Genomic DNA, 18,731 nt, shown 5'->3' with positions numbered 1-18,731 from the left:
GCCTTTGAACTGCAGTCTGAAGAACTCACAACTGTCCTTAGTCCTCTCTCAACCCATCTAGCATATGTGTGCAATTTAGAGGTGTGGGTGTATTTCTGCAGTAGCAGAAAGTGTGGTATGTGTGTTTCTATAAGAAGCTTTCTAATCATCAACCGAAAAGCGCATAAGCAAAGTGAAATCATATTCCTTTCGTTTTCCTTTTTTTTGTTTTGGGAAAACATGGATTGTTTCCATCAGGTCCTTGTGAGACTCTTGCTGTTGCAACCAGAGCAGCGGTAGAACTTCTTTGTGTTGCTAAAAACATCACAGTAAATCAGGATTCTTGGAGTATTGTCAGTCTAGTGTGGGCATGATCAGGTTGAGTGGCAGCTGTATAACATGGACCCAGATGTCCTGCCTCCATGGTAATACACACCTAAGTCAAATAATCACCTCACTGGATTTCAGAACTTGACTGAGGAAGTCATTCAGCCATTTGATGTTGGTGTGCTTTATCAGGGACACATCTAAAAGTTACAGGACGCTGGCCTTTGAGGATTGAAGTTGCAGACCCCTGACATGGTGCAATGTTAGTCCAATATGAAGGTGCGCTAATGCATTACTATTTGCCTGTTAGACTTAAAAAATTAGAAGTCCATCTTTAGAATCTTACAAACTTTACTTTTTAAATCATGCTGCATTGATAGTTCTTTGGGAAATAGAAGTCATTTTCTGTCCTACTAAAGGAAAATTATCACACAAGTTCATCTAGAAATAAGTGAGAAAATGATGCTGTAGAAGTAGTTTGTGTAGTGTATTTAGTTCTAACTGCTGTAATATTTAACATTTTATGAAACAGAAAGATACCATTTTGATTTGTTTCTTGTTTAAATCTAATGAAGGGCAGAAAAATAAACATTTAAAGAGCTTACCAAGTAATTAACTCTAAAAAAGAAGCATCAAGACTCTTAATTAACCACGATCACCAAATCTGATTTGTACATTTCCTGAGCTTGTGTTCCACCAGGCAGAGGAATCAAATGAATAAAGCAGATCTAGTTTGTGACCCATTTAGCCATTTTTTTTTCTCAGCAAATGGTAAATGACTCTTACAGGAATCCCTTTTCAAATGTTAAGCAAACACAATTGTCCTTTAAACCTTTGTTTTGTTTTGTTTCCACGTACCAAGCTATAAGTTTTATAAATGTCTAAATGGATTAAAAAGATCAACTTGCTTCCAACTGCTTCAAGTTAGGTATTTTTCCAATGTATCTGAGCAGTGAAAACTGTATACAACATTTTGGTTGAAGGGAGCAGAGACCAAAAGAACCAAGCCTGTCAGCATAATGCTCACAGACTATCTGGTACATGGGGGATCATTGTTCAGACACAAAAACAAATTTTGGTTTGTGGACTTTATCAAATATGAAATATTTACTAGCACACAACCAAATCAAGTTTACAGTAGGATTAACTCACTTTGTCATTCTGGGGATTATGTGTACTTAAATAGAGGAAAGATCCAGTGACACCAAACATGTCATTGATTTATAAAATTCTTTTGGTTGTGTTCGAGACAAGAGCACAAACAATGGATTGTTGTTTATAGAGAAAACCAAGTCATTCCTGTTCTAATTCTGAAAGTTTCTTTCATATAAAACCAGATATATTTACCAAAAGTTGCAATCTTTATTTTTTATCTATACAAAGAAGCAGCAGAATGATGGCATCATGAAGAAAGATGCTTACTCCAGATGAGAACCAAAACAATTTCGGAAGCAAGTGGGAACAAAACTCTTTCTTCAACATCCATTGTAATTATATTCAGAGCTTATAATCGACGGAGTAATGAACCTATCAGATTCAAACATCAAGTCCTTCCAGTGATAATGAGCTCAAACTGTGCAGAGCTTGAAAAACAATATAAAGTATTCTCAGACCTGTGTTAAATTACACAAATTATAGACAGAACATTTGAGGTGATAAAAGTAATAACCAAAATTAATGAACGGTAACCTTAACTACACTGATATAAAATTGAATAAATTAACATAAAATACGCTAGTTTGCATGTTCTCCCTGTGCATGTGTGGGTTTTCTCCGGGTACTCCGGTTTCCTCCCACAGTCCAAAAACATGACTGTCAGGTTAATTGGCCTCTCCAAATTGCCCCTAGGAGTGAGTGTGTGTATGCATGGTTGTTTGTCTCTGTGTTGCCCTGCGACAGACTGGCGACCTGTCCAGGGTGACCCCGCCTCTCGCCCGGAACGTTAGCTGGAGATAGACACTAGCCCTCCCGACCCGATTAAGGGACAAGGGTGTAAAGAAAATGGATGGATGGATGGATGGATGGATGGATGGATGGATAAAATACGCTAGTACAAAGTAAACTGTGCTAAGATAAAATAAACTAAGATCAGATAACAACTTAGCTAGGTTTAAATATGATAAGCAAAACTCAGGTAAGCTGAGTTCAAATGAACAAAACCAAATTATAAGAGGAGTTAAAATCAATTGAAATTAACTGAATTAAGAAACAAAAAATAGGATGAGATGACAACAACATCACGCAGAACAAATACAGTACAAAAAGGAAAACATAAATTAGGAAAAGGCTGAACAAAGCAGGTTGCTCAGAGGCACTGCCTAGAGAAAGTTCTACCTTTGTAAAATCAATATGATAATATCACTGTGTTGTTACTCAAACCACATAACTTGTGAAAAGATGTCTTTTGGACAGATGAGGGCAAAGTTGAGATGTTTGACTGTAACGCACAGCAGCATGTTTGGAGAAACCCAAACACCGCATGTCAGGACAAACACCTCATACCAACTGTCAAACATGCTGGTAGGGAACTGATCTGGCCTGTTTTAGCAACCACACAATGTTTTCTGATGTCAAGTGTGAGACCATCTGTCCAGCTTCACCCAATCTAGGTCATCAGCAGAAAAATGTTCCCCAAAACAGCAACAAATCTTCAGCATGCTAGCTGATAAAGAAAACAACCAAGGTTTTGCACTGACCTAGTCAAAGTTCAGACCACAGCCTAGTGAAATGTCATGATGCGACATCAAGAAGCCTGAGCAGAAACAATGACTTTACATTGCTGAAACATTACAAATCAATGTAGAGTGGCAAGGCTTGGAAAAAATTCTACTATGTTGTGAAAGACTGATAAATTTATTCAGAGGACATTTCAATGTAATGCAGCTAATGATGTTTCCTCTCACTATGAATTTGTCTTTTATTTCTCACTCAGTTTAACTCCATGAAGCTTCACAGAACTTAACAGTTGTTTCCAGCCATTTTTAAACCTTGAACTCTTTTGCTGCTAATGGTAACTGAAGCCACATTCATTCCTCCAGCCAGCTGCTCTGCAATCCTTTGTCCAATTTTCACGGCAGGTTGAAAGGGAGGTGAAGTTAAAACGTTGGCTATATCAATGCTCTACTGTGACATAATGAAAGAAAAAATTTCTTTTTGTCAGTGTAGGTGACACTCATCTGCCCAGACAAGCACGCTGGCTGGTTAGCTAACAGGAAATAATAAGCTCCAAATCAGTAATGGAAAAACAAAACACTTTCATTCCACAGATGTTCATTATTTCTATTTTAAAGAGAACTGTTATGAAGTATAATCAGTGCACTGTGAAACATGCTGTGGCAGTCTGGGTGGGGTTAGGACACAAGTTGTCATGATGTTTCATTCGGTTTCAGATCTGGTCTTTTAATTAAACATGCTGTACTCCTAATTGGCTGTCAGAGTAGCAAATTTAAAGAGTTTTAAATTATATAGTACTATTGGGACATCACTGTTACTATTACATTATTACTATTAATATTTCACTATTCGTTTAAATTAAATAGGTTTTATGAGACTAAATTTATGGTGTTTTTTGTAAGAAGAATCATTTCTGGGTTTCTGCTTTCAACATGTTATTCACATTGTGGATTCAATAAATGGACACATTTATACAACTTGGAGGTGGAAATTATGCATGATAAAAATATGCACAAGTTTTCTAGGGGCTTTTTGGTTTCCATGGAGGCCTAACTTTGGTTTGAGTTAAATATCGTCAGCCATGACCCTTTCTAGTTATTTCTGCATTATCCTTTTTTTGCCTGCTAATGTGGAGTTTATCCACTGTTAGTCAGACACTGCTTGTTCCTAGTGTCAGATCTGCTAGAACCAGGCTTGCAGTTCACCACTGACTTGTATAAAATGGCAGCATGTGGCACACTACGAATGAGAACAGGTCAGACCTTCATGTGGGAAAAACCCACAGCAGGATAAAGTATCTTAAAGTAAAAACGATATTACTGAGTGGAGAATTGGAAACTGCAGAAGAATTGGAGTAATTTGTATACAGACAGATGGCTGTATTTCTGTGCACAAAAGTTGGTCCATTTGTAAAACACACATACAACTGGCATACTTATGTGGCACACTGTGTACTTTCAGCTCCACACATACACAAACACACACAATGTGGCAATTTCTTGTCATTCCAGTCATGTAAGCAATTAGCTGAGGAACGCTGTGATCCAGATATCAGCCATCCAGAAATAATCAAATGAGATCCAGCAGTACACCGATCTTAGTCCGAAAAAATACACGCACTCTCAGACACACAAAGAAACCATGACATTATTATTGCTCTGCTTGCTTGAACTCTGTGTTATTAGTATCTTTTCTTTGAGAATTCACCTCCCACACTCATGTTCTGACAGTTGTATGCCCAGATGTTGCATGGTTTACACATAAGCAGGCACATGTGTTGTGTTCCCTGGAGTCCTGCAGATTTCACCTCTGTGCCCTTGTGAATGTGTCCAGGCAGAAACCCGGATTAATGTTCTGAGACAAGCAGAACAGGAGGTTCAGTGTTTTCAGCCTCAGTGCTGCTCACCTCAACACTGCAAGTCAGTGTTCACTACCGAGAAAAGGTCATTAAGTGTTTTACCTGCTCAGAATGGGAGTTTACAGGTAAGGTGAAAGGTATAAAGGCAGTTGGTAAAAAAAAAAAAACTGTTAAATCAGAATAATTACAGACTCTTATTGAAAGAAAATTGTAAATAATTTGCACATTCTTTTGAGGAATACATTTTTGAGGAATAGAAAAGCACAAAAAATAGTCATCTTCAGTGACATTTTTGAGCAGAAATGGTGTGGAAAAACAAACATATTTTTTTTCCCACAAAAATCTGGAATATTTCTTGCCAAATTGTAGTCAATTTTGAACAAAATGCTCAATCTCTCTAAAAATATATGTAGTATTTAGCAAATACACAAATTTATGTATGTAATGAATGAATAGGAAAAAAAGCTTTTTGCCTTCCAAACTACTGTTCAATGTTTTCAGCCTTAGTGCTGCATAATTTGCATAAAATGATTGTAGAGTAGAGCTGGACAATATATCACTTGCAATATTAATGTGTGCAATATCACAATTGCAAAGGACTGGTTAAATCCAGTATTTGGTAGGTAGCCATATTTCATGTTAATTCTGCATGGCAATAATATTTTTGACGTCTTGGACGGACTTCCCCTGCCCTCAATACCCACAGATGATTTATATTACTTGTGGTTGAGCAGCTATAGCTCAGCACAATTGAAGTGGGGGAAATGTGATGAAGAAATAGTATGAAAATAGTATTAAAAATGGATGTGTTTGTGACCAAAATATGTCAGTTTACAGCAATGAGCTTTGGAAATGTATTTTATATCTCTCACCATCGTGCTCACTGTGTGGTGGCAAGATAAATTTGGGACCTCATTCAGCCTCGTCTGTCACAGCTCCAGTTTAAAGCTTTTTAATTATTGCTCCGAATGCAGATATGTCCAAGTTTATTCATGTAAATATATTTGCCTTATATAGCATGTTGCAAGTTATGGATTACTTATTAAAGGTTTTTAGAAATAAATAAACCCCCAAAAAATGTGCAGCGTAAACTTTAAAAATCCTTAACATTTCTGCATTTCTAATTCAATATATCACAGTTAAATGTTATCATTTAATTTGCTTTGCAATGGGCAATGTGAAGGCTAATCAGTTTTACATCACTGGTTGTTACTGAATAATTCCATACAAGTAACAAAAGAAAATAAATATACTATCAGAATTAAAATAAATAATTTCTTGAAATACATCGCTTTGTGTGTGATCAGTCTTTTATAATATGTACGTTTTATTAGAAAGTGTAATTTATCAAGAAGCACTTAAAGAAAGTTAAGATAAAGGTAGCTAGTACGCCTTGGTACCTGTCTAAGCTTAACTACAAGGAATAGTTTAGCCTTTACCAATCCTAAACATAAGATACGTCACCAAGGGAAGTTTTATTATTGACTGTATGGCTGGAGACGCCCCTCTTTTGCTCACTAATTTTATCACAGTGTTGAGAACCAGCATCAGTCTCAGTGGAGTTTGGACGCCATCAAACTGATCCCTCTGAGCCAAAAACCTTTTCCTCAAAGACAGGAAGGAAGAAATGACAAGCTGACCTGGCTCAAACACTTTGATGCATCTGATGCTTTACCTCATCATGACCCCAGAAAACCAGGGTTTCAAAATGCCTCCTCGGTTTTATTTGTCTGTCTAAATTGTTTGTTTGACCAAATAAGACTGTTTTTGTTTGAACTAAGCAACACTGTGCAAATTAGCTGCTTTTCCACACTGCTCAGTGGGGAGTTTAGCTGTCAATTGATTATAATGGCTGAAGAAGGTGAGAAAGGGCTGTGGTGTTTTACATGCTGATGAAGAGCTCAGGCTGAGAGGAGCGTTCTCTTAGCGCTGCTTTAAACTTTCAGTTGTTAAGGATTCCCCCCTGCCTTTGTTTCCTCTTTTTAATGCTCTGCAGAGCAAAACTGCATCAGATTCACTTTTCTGATTTTCTTCTTTTTACATCATTTTTAACAAGTCAAAATGCTTTTAGAATTTGTGAAGCTTATCCATTTTCAGTCACTCCAAAGACTCAACACTGGAGCCTCTTTGGTTACATTTTCCAAAAGGTGATCCTACCACGGCTCTCTAATTCAAACAAAAAAACTGAGTAAACATGTGTTATTGGTGAAGGTTGGACTTTTTTCCCCAAGTCTGTTTTGAATATTTGGAGTTGAAGAAAGGTGATTGAACAATTTTGTTGCATTTACTTCACTAAAATCACAGACATTAAAAAAACAACAATCTTAAATTTTGGATCATGAAATTATATGGTTTCAGAATTAATCGGCTTTTTTAAGCTTAAGGATACTGTAATGCAATGTCAGCAAATGCCAACACTTTATAAACTTAGCAATAAATTTCAGTGGAGTGAAAATTGTCTGGCTTAAAAGAGGAGCTACTTGTAAAGACCGTTTTGGGGAAAATGAAACAACTAAAGTGAGAATGGAAAATGCAATAATCAGCGCTCTCCAAGCACTGTAATGCTTTATATGACAAGGGCTCATAAAGCAGCAAGAAGCTACAGTACGTTGTCAGAGATAGACAGAAGCAGAAATTCAACTAATTAACCATGAGCTTTAAGTGTTTACTTCATATTTTCAGGTGCTAATGTTTTTTTGAGTCTTCCGATGTCAGCCCTAAGCTTTTTAGAACAAAAAAATGTTCAAAGTTTTGAAAACAATGAAAAACTTCCTTCCTCAAACCATATATGAAACGTTCTTGGTTCTGAACCACTGGGAAAATAACACAGACTTGTGCTGCGGCTTTCCTTTGGTATTTCACTTTCTCAGTTTATCTGCTGCAGATTGGTTTCTTTGGCCTCAGCAATAAATCTCCAAGGTTTCCTTAATGGTTTTTGACATCCTTCCAGACCAGCTTCACCAAACAGTGGAGGTGGAAAAATTGCCAGAAAGATTACATTTTCTGAAAGTCCTCTTTCCTTAATTTTTCAGGTAGTACTTGTCAGAAAAGCTGCTTATACTTAGACTCAAGTCTAAGTTCATCCTTTTCTGAACTTAGATTCGAGAGCGAAACATTGTGGCTTCAAAGATCATCAAATAATATTTGCTTGAAGTAGTAAGCTGTTTTAAATTCTCCATATTTCTTTTTGACACCTTGAAGAAAATCCAGACTCTTTTTTTCAGTTGTCAACTATATTTTAAATCATCTAAAAATAAATATGTTCACTCACTGACAAACGATTAAGCAGAAGAACTGCTAAAATGAGGACAAAATTGCAGTTTATTTGATTTCTAATGGAACATGGGAGTAGGAAAATCGGCAAGATAAGTGGGACCAAAAGCTCAGCAGTAATTGGGGAGTAAGTACTGCACTACTTAACCAAGCAGGAATCATCTTATAATATACAATGAAAACTGACTAAAACGATTTACTGTTCTATACTTGTCCTATGATTAACATCAGAGAGCAGACATCTGTGCTTTAAGTCGACATCCCATCAATTCTGACCTAATGATCTTTCTATAGTGATGTAAAGTGTCCCTACATGCTACCCTCTCCATGTTGATACTGATATGCAGAGTTACTCTTCTACCACATATTGACCAAAATGCAGCTCTACTTTCACTGGAGCACCTTTGGTTTAAAGTTGTGTCTCTGAAGCCTTCACAGAACAGCTGTATTTATGTTAAGATTAAAGGACCAGATGACTTGTGAGACTCTGTTTTATTTAAGGGTATCTGGTGTTGGTTAGCACTATTTTGGAATAAAAAGTATAATTTTATGGGCTGCATGGTTGGTAGCGGCTTGCAGCAAGAATGTCCTGGGATTTCTGTGCCGATCTGTTTTATTTCTGTATGAATTTTTCATGATGTCCCCATGCATGGATTCTTTCTGACCTTCTTCCCATATCCAAAAAACATGAAAATCAAACTCTTTATTTTTCTAAGACATTGATATAATGCTTCCTTAGAGGTAATGGTACTTTTAAATATAATTATTTGTGCTCTCAAGACATACCTTCTTTCTTGCAAACTTTTCTCAATACCTTTAAGACAAATCACTTCACACACTCTTGGCTTCAACTATACATGCTTTCTTTCTTCAAATCTCTTAAAAGTTGCCAAACTCTTTGTCAAAATACATATTTTTCTGTTGTGTTGCACTTCAAGCAGACTTCTTTTCACTTATCTTCTGCCATCATTTTTTTTCTTCTTGAACTCGAGGCTTTTGTACTTACTGTTCCCCTTCATCCCTATCATCAGCATCACAGCAGGATGTGAATTCGTTTCTCAGTAAGATGCTCTTGTTTCAAGTACTATGTGGCTGAGAGACTTAACTTGTTTCTTAAATGTTTTCTTGGTCAACAACACACACCTAACAACACAAAGGCAAAAAGAAAAAAAAAAGACAAAGACGGAAAAAGCTTTCTGATTGTGATGCTTTAGTCTATTCAGACCTGAAAAACTAAACCACTGCATAGAGGATGTGAGAGAGTCGTTTCTAACACAGCATGAAGCAGAAGTATAGGAGAGGATAACCCTAAATTACATCACTAAACTTGTGTATTCTGTTGAGTAAAGCTTTGAAGACTTTCTATGTTGCTTTTTTCAGTTAGATTTGTTTTCAAAATTAGTTCAGGATTCACATTTGTAAATCTGTTCCCAGGCAGCTAAAATACAGCATAGGAGGCTTAACTTGACCTCACATCTCTTCTCTGATGAACATCTTGGTTGTTCTCTAATTAAAATATCAAGATGGACCTCAGAGGTTCATGTCATTTGGTAAAGTAGCATAGTCTGAATGAGAGGGACCAGAATCACCAGAGGAGTTTGACAGAGGGCTAATCAGAAGAGTGAAGGACTGAAAAGAAAAACAGACTTTCAATATAACCATCCTGGAAAGTATTTTTTGTTGTTTGTTTAGGGATTAGCTACTACATTTCAAACTGCAGGTTGAGTGGACAGCTCTGTTGCCTCGTGTTTCTGGTTTTAAATCTTCTTTGTCTGCATGGATTGAAGCCTCAGCTGTTTGTCACACACACAAAATGAATCCAGATTGTGCTGGGCTCCGTTTTCTCTGATCCACTCAGGATAGAGTCGATATGGTAACATAAAATCTCAACTCTGTGATGCTGAAATTTAGAGTTTGAAACCATAAACAGCTTATGAAATAAGTAAAGTATGAGGGTCAAATTTAAATGTAAAATAACAGGACATTGGCTGAACCACAAGTGTTGTGTTTCTGTTTTTTTTTTTTTCCTAAAAGTCATGGACTTTTCTATGGATTTGAAATTAAATAAAAAAAATAGTAATGACAAACACCAATTCAGGTATGTCTAGAATTTCCATATCTAGACATGCCTGTTACCTCTTTAACGTATTTGTTTTACAGTGAATCCTATATTTAGGCTTGTCTAGATATGGAAATTCTCTGCCATGTTTAATCTGGTCAGATTGTTATCCCATTGTGTGTTCCCACTGCATTAACCCATATATTAACCTTGGTTAAGCATCTCCAGGAGCACTTTTACCATTTAATCATACTCTGTTAAGATCTCCTTTATGAACGGACTAAGCAAGAGCTTCAGCGTTTCATTTCCAGAAGGTTAATCCTGAGGTTAATGCAGCTGAACGAGAGGACCAAAAAGCCTATGTCTATGAAGCTTATGCATGAACTGCAATAAATCTGACATGAGACAGATTATTATATCACTAGGTAGTGTCATGCAAAGTTGAGCAGGTCGTAAATGTATCTTGCCTGCTTTTGTTGCTTTTAATTTTGCATGTCACGGAAGAAAATAATACCTCTAAAATGTTTTAGCTTTTCATCAAATATATCCAATATATTAAAGAGGAGCTTACGCTGCAGGCCAGAGGGCATTGTGTGTTCATGGATATTTATAGGAATGAGGCTACAAACAAAAAAAAAAAACAGATTTTATTTAGATTGCTATGACTGTGTGGGTCAAATAATACATGTTAGTTAAATGATATCAAGACTAACATTTATTTTTCTTGTTTTTCTTCATTTTATATTAAAATGGTTTTGCAATATAGTAATACAGTAACCTCAATTTAACATTTGAGGTTACTGTAATTACATGTAAACATTACATGTAAACAATGGTGAGAGTTGTTTAAGAACAACTCTCACCATCATGATTAAAACCTTCTCCTACTTGCATGGCACTACTAACTAAGAAGAACGAACATGTTTTTAATCAGTATTCAGTAAGAACAGCCCTTTATGTGATGTAAAAGTAGTAACATTTGGGACTTACATTTGTAGACTCTCACACTCATTTGCTGTAATCTGGGAGAGTTACTGAAGGGTTGATCCATATCCACCTCATTAATAAGGGTCTGCATGTATCAGAGAAATAGCATTGTAATTTTCAAAATATTGAACATCATAGGTAGTTTACAATTGAATAAAAATGGTGGATTTTTTCAATCACTTGCATTTCTTTTAAACATGTTATAACAAATGAAGTCCAGCTGCTTTCTCCTGTAGCTCTAAGGACTCTGTCTTCATGCCCTTATTAGCTGTAGCCATGCTCTGCTACATTCCTCTTTCTATAAAAGTATACCCATGTTCCTTAATGACAAAATCATTGCTACAGATAGCATAGCTATTTTAAAAGAATATCACACCTAATTTATTTCTGTTTTGGTTCCAAGCAGTCAGAACTCATTTTATAATCTGTTCAGGTTGTTTTTGTCAGTTGTTCTTCAGACTCTGAACACCTTTCAAAGTTTTCCTTTGGGCTTGATTGCATTTACGACTCACTTTCAATACAGTTCAGGATAAAATGTTGTATAGTGAGTGCTTAAGATAGTGATTATATCAGAAAGGTTGTGGACAAAGCAGTAAGTGTCAGATCTAAAAGAAGGTGCATCGAAAAGTTTTGTCTTTTGGATTAAGACCTGACACAGAACAGGAAAAATGCATCATCCTTCTGCTGTTATCTACTATTTACCAACATTTCAGCTGAAACCTATTTGGGAATCTCTGTGCTAAAGCACGGTCTATGATCTCAAAGAACAAGGATGTTATTTTTTATAGTTTCAATCAAAAAATGGAACAAACTATCTGCACATATAAACAACAGTGGTCCAACTACTTAATTCATGAATTATTTAAACCAAACAATCCTTTGAAAATAGTTGGATGATGATCTAAAAATACATCACAAGTTCCATTTTATAAAACCTCTAAACATTTTCAAGAAAGTCTTGTTCCCTCAGTGTATACAATTAATAAAGACTTTTTCATATTGTGCTTTGTTTGCATTTAAATAAATGCCAGGCTGCATCTCAACAGCTTCAAGAATTAATAATGTAATAAATGAATAATGTAAAACCAATGCTTCAATGAAGAGCATCACACAGCTTCTGATGAAATCGGTGCCATTAGGAGCCCAGAATATGTGATTATATGGTTCAGGTTTAAAATCGCCTTTTATCAATTTTCTTTAAAATTACATAACACTCATCTGGAGGTAATGTTGCTGTAACAGACAGATAGATCTCTACTTCCCACCTCCTCCACATGTAGCATCAGATGTCAGAGTCTGCTGTGCAGACCGTTCAAAGTCTTCATCAGCGAGACTTCATCAAGATGAATGCTTGCCACATTGCTGCCTGAAATATGTAGAACTGTTTAGTCTGCTTGTGATCCGGGCCTTCTGTCTCACTGTGTCTCTCCTCTGGCCTCATTAAACAAATCTCCATCCTGTCTCTTGCTCTGCCAGTTGGCCTGTTGGCTCAGCTGTGTACAAATAAAACCACGGGTAAACACTGTACGGATCCAGCCACATGTTCTGCTTTGGAGTTTCATTTGATCCAAGTATTAAATTAAATATATGCTCCAAATGACTACACATTGTCTTTGTATGTAGTGTCCTAACCAAATTTTGTACCCAGCATTGCTCATGTACACATATGATAGCACTTATGCTTTCACTGTTTTTTTTTTCGTTGTTTTTTTTTTTGTTTTTTTGCTGAAGTTTGAAGTTTAGGTTTTGGTTTTTTGGCAACTCTGTATCCTGGAGACCCAGGTCCTGAATGATAGTGTGTCGGTCCCCCTTTTCCTACCAAAACAGCCCTGCTCTGTCAAGTCATAGACTCCCCTCATCTGTATTGAAAGCAATTTATGTTTGTCATGTTGGGTGAAGAAGCAGGGTCAAAGTGCTGACAAGAGTTTGGAAGCAGCATAGTGAACTGAGGAATTTAAAAGGGGGGTATAATGTAAAATTGACTTTTTTGAGCTTTATTTAATGTCATTCCCTCATCAAACACACTCTGAATGTTGCTTTGACTCATTCATCTGAGGAATCCTTGAAACTCCCATGGCAAGTGTTTGGGGGTGCCTTAACGCCTGCTGATATCGGTCCCCAGCCGAGCTTCTGCCTCACAGAGCAGCCATTCCCCACATCTTCACCACACTGCCCCTCCAGACTAGCGGCAGCAGCAATCTGCAAACATCTGGTGGAATTACATGTCTGCTGAGCTTGACATACAAGCTGCAGTGCTCCTAAGAATGGTTGTTGTGATGAGTGTTCTTGAAGACCAATTTCATGCTGTCAGATATGGCTGTTATGCAAAGACAAATTTCTTCTAAAGAAGCAGCATTATGCATTTTCCAGGCACATAACTAATTGATTTTATAGCAGAATCAAGCAGTTATGTTACTTTCAGTTGTTATAAAAATGCTGTACAAATCAAACAAAGTTTAAAAGATATATGGCTTAGCAATTGAAATTGAAAGAGCTCCTGCTCTTTCCGACAATCCGCCTTCAGCACGTCATCAGAACAGTGTTTCTCCATTTCGCCATTAACATCCATTCTTAGGAGTGTTGGACTGAGAAGTAGATCCCTCATCAGACTCACAGTTCTACCAGGTGTTCACTAATTGCTGCTGCCACTAGGCTGGAGGAACTGAGTGGGAAAGGCGTGGGGGATGGGTGAGACATCAGAGATGCAAAACAGCTTCGGGAGAGAGCTGAGCAGGGAAACAGAGAAAAATAGACTAATAAATTCAGAGAGAACATGCAGGGAGCTAAATTATACCACAGACCGATGAAGAAAAGGGAATGGGTGTGACACTAACAAAGGAGTTAAAAAATGCATGAAATAAGAAACTTAATACAAAGGTGTAACTACTTTTACAATACATATATAACAATAGTAAGTGACCCAGGAATGTAAATACAAAGTAAAAATCACAACATGACACTGTTAGCCCAGTTAGTACAGGGGAATTTTCTTGTTGAGATTTTTTCCCATCCACTTTGCAATCCACAGATTTCTTGTTAGTGTTGTTACACCTGCTGTCCTGAACTATTTTATAAGTCAAAAACCTCATAAAAGAGTGCAAATCTTTGCCACATTTCATGTTACCAATTTCAACACCACCTACCCACTGCCACTATTTTCCCACTCAATGAGTTCATTTCAGACCTCTAAAAGTCACGTGGCTATATAGCGGTAACTACAGGATTAAATTTGATTCTGCAGGACTTACTGGGTCAGTAATGTGGGTTTTTTTTCCATTCAGCTGGTTGTAACAGAACAGATCACTGCATCATTTCATTTATAGAATCACTTGAGCTTGTTGCAATGTTGCTAAATGCATTACACTACAGATTAACACACTGTCAAAGCAATTGTTTTTAAATTAACAAAAATCTAATCCCTTATATTTCAGGAGTTACATAACGTATTACATGTTGCTGTGAATGCAGCTATAATACATGCATCTGGTCAAAAGCTCAGCTGAAGCATTTCAGAAATTTACTGGCAGTTGCACTGATTGTGACTGAGTTTTTTTGAAGCGTCAGTGTGCTCACTTTCAGAGCACAACAGTGAAGCCGTTTAAAGGTTTAACGCTGCAATGTGGGAGCAATTTTGTGTTCTGCTTCGGTGAGAATCTGAAGTCTGTTTCTTTCAGCAAAGCCCTAAATGTTGGTGGCTGTCTGAAAGGTGTATTTCACGGCCAGTTTGGCAGCAGGAAGTGTCTTTGGTCGGGGTGTTTGTCTAAACAGCTTGTAATGGTTTTAGCCTGAGGTGAGCTCTTTCTGACCCCCCCACAAACACAGAAAGCAAAAAACTAGGTTCCAGCATTCATGTTGTATGTGTAGAATAACATGTAAGCATGCCTGTGTGCTGTGAGGCACATTTCTAATACAAATGTTTTGAGGCTAGCAGATCTGTAAGGCCTGTTACAGATACCAATTTTCTTTTGTCATATTTCACTTAAAGCTCTCTTGACATGTTTTGTTCTAAAGAAATTCTACTATGTGCTTGTTTTCTGCTGAATGTATGTTTTGACAGATTCAATTTCTTTCCCTAAGCCATTAGTTTGGCACACGCCAAATACTTAAATTTGAATCTGACTGTTTTACAAGCTTCACAGAGGGAAGCATTTAATGTTTTAAGCTTTTCTGGTACATAGCAGACCAGATAACTTTGCTTCTTACATCATGACTGAATCCAGATTTGGGAATCTTTATTTCTGAACCCAATCCAATGTATTTATAAAGCACATTCAAAACAACAAATGGTTAACCAAAGTTATGTATTTTAGGAAAATAAATAAAACATGGAAATTAAAGTAAAAACAGACAAAAAGCAATGTTAGACATTACAACAACTCACGAAAAAGAACAATGCCTCATGCTGTGTCAAATTCCATGTAAAAAAGATGAGTTTTAAACAAAAAATAAGACAAAACTGAAGGAGCCTGCCTTGTTCCACAACTTCAAGGCTGCAGCTGCCAAAACCTGATCACCTCCGAACTTTGGAACGGTCAAGAGCAGCTGGTCCGCTGACCTTGGAGTCTGCGAAGGAGAGTATGGGTGAAGCAAATATGAAAAATAAAGTGGAGAAAGTCCACTGGGACATTTTAAGAATGAAAATCTAATTTTGAAATCAGTGTTGTGGCACAAAGGGAGCCAGTGAAGAGCAGGCAGCTCAAGAATGATGGGCAGCTGCATTTTAGACAAGCTGAATTCGAGAGAGGGCAGCCAGTCTGACCCAGAAATATAGTGCATTACAATAATCAAGGCAGGCAATAATGATCTTTTCAAAATCATGCATGGACAAAATTATTTTGATTTGGCCAATTTGTTGCAGCTGGGAAAGCTTTTTTTTCCTACAGATTTGAGTGGCAGTGGACTTCAAATGTGGAGTCAAAGAGCAAATATTAACATGGTGGGTGTCACAAAGGCCATGTGGGATGAATAATATGACCTGTCGTTTTATCATAGAAGCTCAAAAACTGAAAGTTTAACAGAGTCAGAATATTTGTTTCAAAGGAATGCAGACTTGACAATCATCAGCGTAACAATGACATTGAAGCAATATCTCATGACATATTCAAGCATCATTTACACCCTCTTGATTCTGGAACTTAATTATATGGCAATGTGGGCAAGTTTCAATAAAATAAAACAAAACAGGAAGTTTATGCATGTTCCAGTATTGTAAATATTTAAATCTTTGTATCCTAAAAAACAAACTATTTAAACACAAAAATGTGACAATACCAGCTCATGTCCTGAGCTGGTATTGTCAGCTCAGGACATGAGCTTTATTTCAGTTAGTGAAATAAATAAACTTTTTTAATCTTTTGAGATTCAGATGACATGTACAGGTTGTTATCTGAATCTGTCATAATTTTCAGAGTCCACCTCTGTCCGAGTGTGGATCAGCGCGCTTACAGAGCACATGTACATATCAAATTGAAAGGATGATTTGAAGTTATGTATAGACATAACATAACTTAGCAAAGCAAGAAATTTAGATTGTATTTTCAGCCATATGCCAAAGCTACAGTAACACACTTTGACAGGCATAAAATAAAAAGCACAAGGGAGTGTCAGAAGTGACTACTCTATTCATGAGAGCACAGAGAAGCACTCTAGGCATTTCTCTCGTTCACGTTTCTCTTCATGTACTCTTCTTTTTTAAATAATTTAAAGGACTTCTTACTACACTGAACATAGAAGACATCTCCCATAAAAATATTCTGAAAGTTGTGATGGGTAGCTATTTTTGGATTTCACTTTTTTGCCTTGAAAAGTCGTTAATTAAACATTCTTTAACCTAATTTTTGTGATTTTTCTTTGTCCCATCACTTCCCTTCCCTTTTCTCCACTCAGGTATTCTGTTCTTCACAACGGGAATCACAAAGAGCAGAATAAGAAGTCTCAGCACACAAACATCGGCTCCCGTGAGTCCTGCTTGTGACAAACAGCGACCCCACAGTCACAACTCCAACGGCCTTGGCTCTCACAGCGTCAGCGCAGTCCTGAAAGGAACGCAGCAGCCTTCGCACACTCAGAGTGGGACTGCAACTCGGATCCCAGGAAGGACTGTAGGGATCCGGAGAATGAGCGAGGCACTGCCACTGAATTTACAGCTCAGTCAAAACTTAACCTAAGTTTCTCTGAGGTCTCTTCGTGTGCAGGGTGCTTGAAACCAGCTTAACGTTTCTCTGATGCTGGGTAATGTGTTAGTGTTCTCATCTGCAGGACTGCAGAGCCTGAGCTGGCCCAATCACACTCTGTGTTCATCTTGTATTGTGCAGAACCAGCAGTTGTGGTGTAGTGTGTGGGAGAAATGCTCAGCTGATGTTAATATTTACTGTGCTGGGGAGTTGTAGAGGTGAACTACATTGCCAAAGTGATTTTCATACACATACATTGGACTTGTTCCTGATTATTTTATGATGCTCCCGGTTGTTTTCTAGTGACAGAAAAACTTTACTTTAGATTTTTAAAGGTTGTTCTTTGGTATTTGACCGTGTAGGTAGGGAGAAATGAGCTTCAGAAGCAAGAAGAGATAAGCCCAGAACATGTTTTTTGTCTTTGATTAGACATCACATGTGTTTTCCTTTCCAGGAACAAAACAGTTTTTCTCTGAGGTCAAAGCTTCCTAGCTCTGTTAAGTCCTCACCAAGATAAAAGGGAAACAGGGTTTCCAAGGCTGAATTAAATCCTTGACCTAAACGGTCCAAGTGCATTATTATAAAGACTGCTAGCACTCCTGAGTTCATCACTCCCCACGCTCATCTGAATGTTTTAAGTTTCACTGCAAAAAGTTAAGAGGACCATGACCTACGGAAGCTGCTCATGAATGATTCAACAGATTTCTGAACGATGTTAGAGCACTGTGTGCTTGTTCTTGTTATGTGATTACATTTCAAGTTTGTTTTTTTGTTTGTTTGTTTGCTGGTTTGTGCATCTCTTGAGATGCTTTTGAGTGGATTTCAGGTGTGTGCATACACCTCCTATAATGTGATTCATGTGTATGTATGAGATTTGTGTTTTTTTTTCATCGCCAACAATGCTTTGCTCCTTCTAGACACACCATGTATTCCCCTGGGTCTGTGCTCACCTTGGAGGTTAAGATAAGGAATGTACTGGAGGACTTTCCGCGTGTTTTATTCAAGGAAACGTAACACTAAAGCAAAATGTTTTCTTGTACTCATAATACAAACTTGTCCTTTTTTAAACACAGTTGTGGTCTTTCATTTTTTTCTTGTCATTTCCTTACATGCTTCACCTCTTAGTCAAAGTTTCTGGCGGGTGGGGGGGGTTAACAGGCCATTCATAGCTATAAGAAAACGACATGTCATTAGAAACAACAGGGACCATTTGCACCCTAGAGTTTCTGGCATGAAAGACATTCTGGGATAGTTTCTTGATTTCAAAGAATCAAATTAAATGAAGCAACTGGAACTTTCTCCACATTCAAATATTTTAAAGCTTTGATATCAATTGCTATCCATTTGTTCCATTTTTCACTGGAAGACAATTGTGCAGTACTCTCACCAAATTAAACATTAG

At 37.2% G+C, this 18,731-nt stretch overlaps 1 protein-coding gene across 2 annotated transcripts in view; it reads left to right on the top strand.

Moving 5' to 3' along the window:
* Nucleotides 1-18,401, top strand: part of htr4 (5-hydroxytryptamine receptor 4) — a 90,316-nt gene extending 71,915 nt beyond the window's left edge. The window contains exon 6 of one of the 2 annotated variants that reach the window (XM_007555034.1): nucleotides 17,043-18,401. In XM_007555034.1, the coding sequence (XP_007555096.1) occupies nucleotides 17,043-17,130 (88 nt within the window). In that variant the 3' untranslated portion in view covers nucleotides 17,131-18,401. The remainder of the gene's footprint in view (nucleotides 1-17,042) is intronic. The other variant, XM_016672931.1, reaches the window with a different exon arrangement.
* The last annotated feature ends 330 nt before the right edge of the window (nucleotides 18,402-18,731 follow it).

Source organism: Poecilia formosa, unplaced genomic scaffold (genome assembly GCF_000485575.1).
Source record: "Poecilia formosa unplaced genomic scaffold, Poecilia_formosa-5.1.2 Scaffold68, whole genome shotgun sequence".
NCBI classification, from domain to species: Eukaryota; Metazoa; Chordata; class Actinopteri; order Cyprinodontiformes; family Poeciliidae; genus Poecilia; species Poecilia formosa.
The sequence above is the reverse complement of the archived record's forward strand: the minus strand, read 5'-3'. Positions and strand labels throughout refer to the sequence as shown.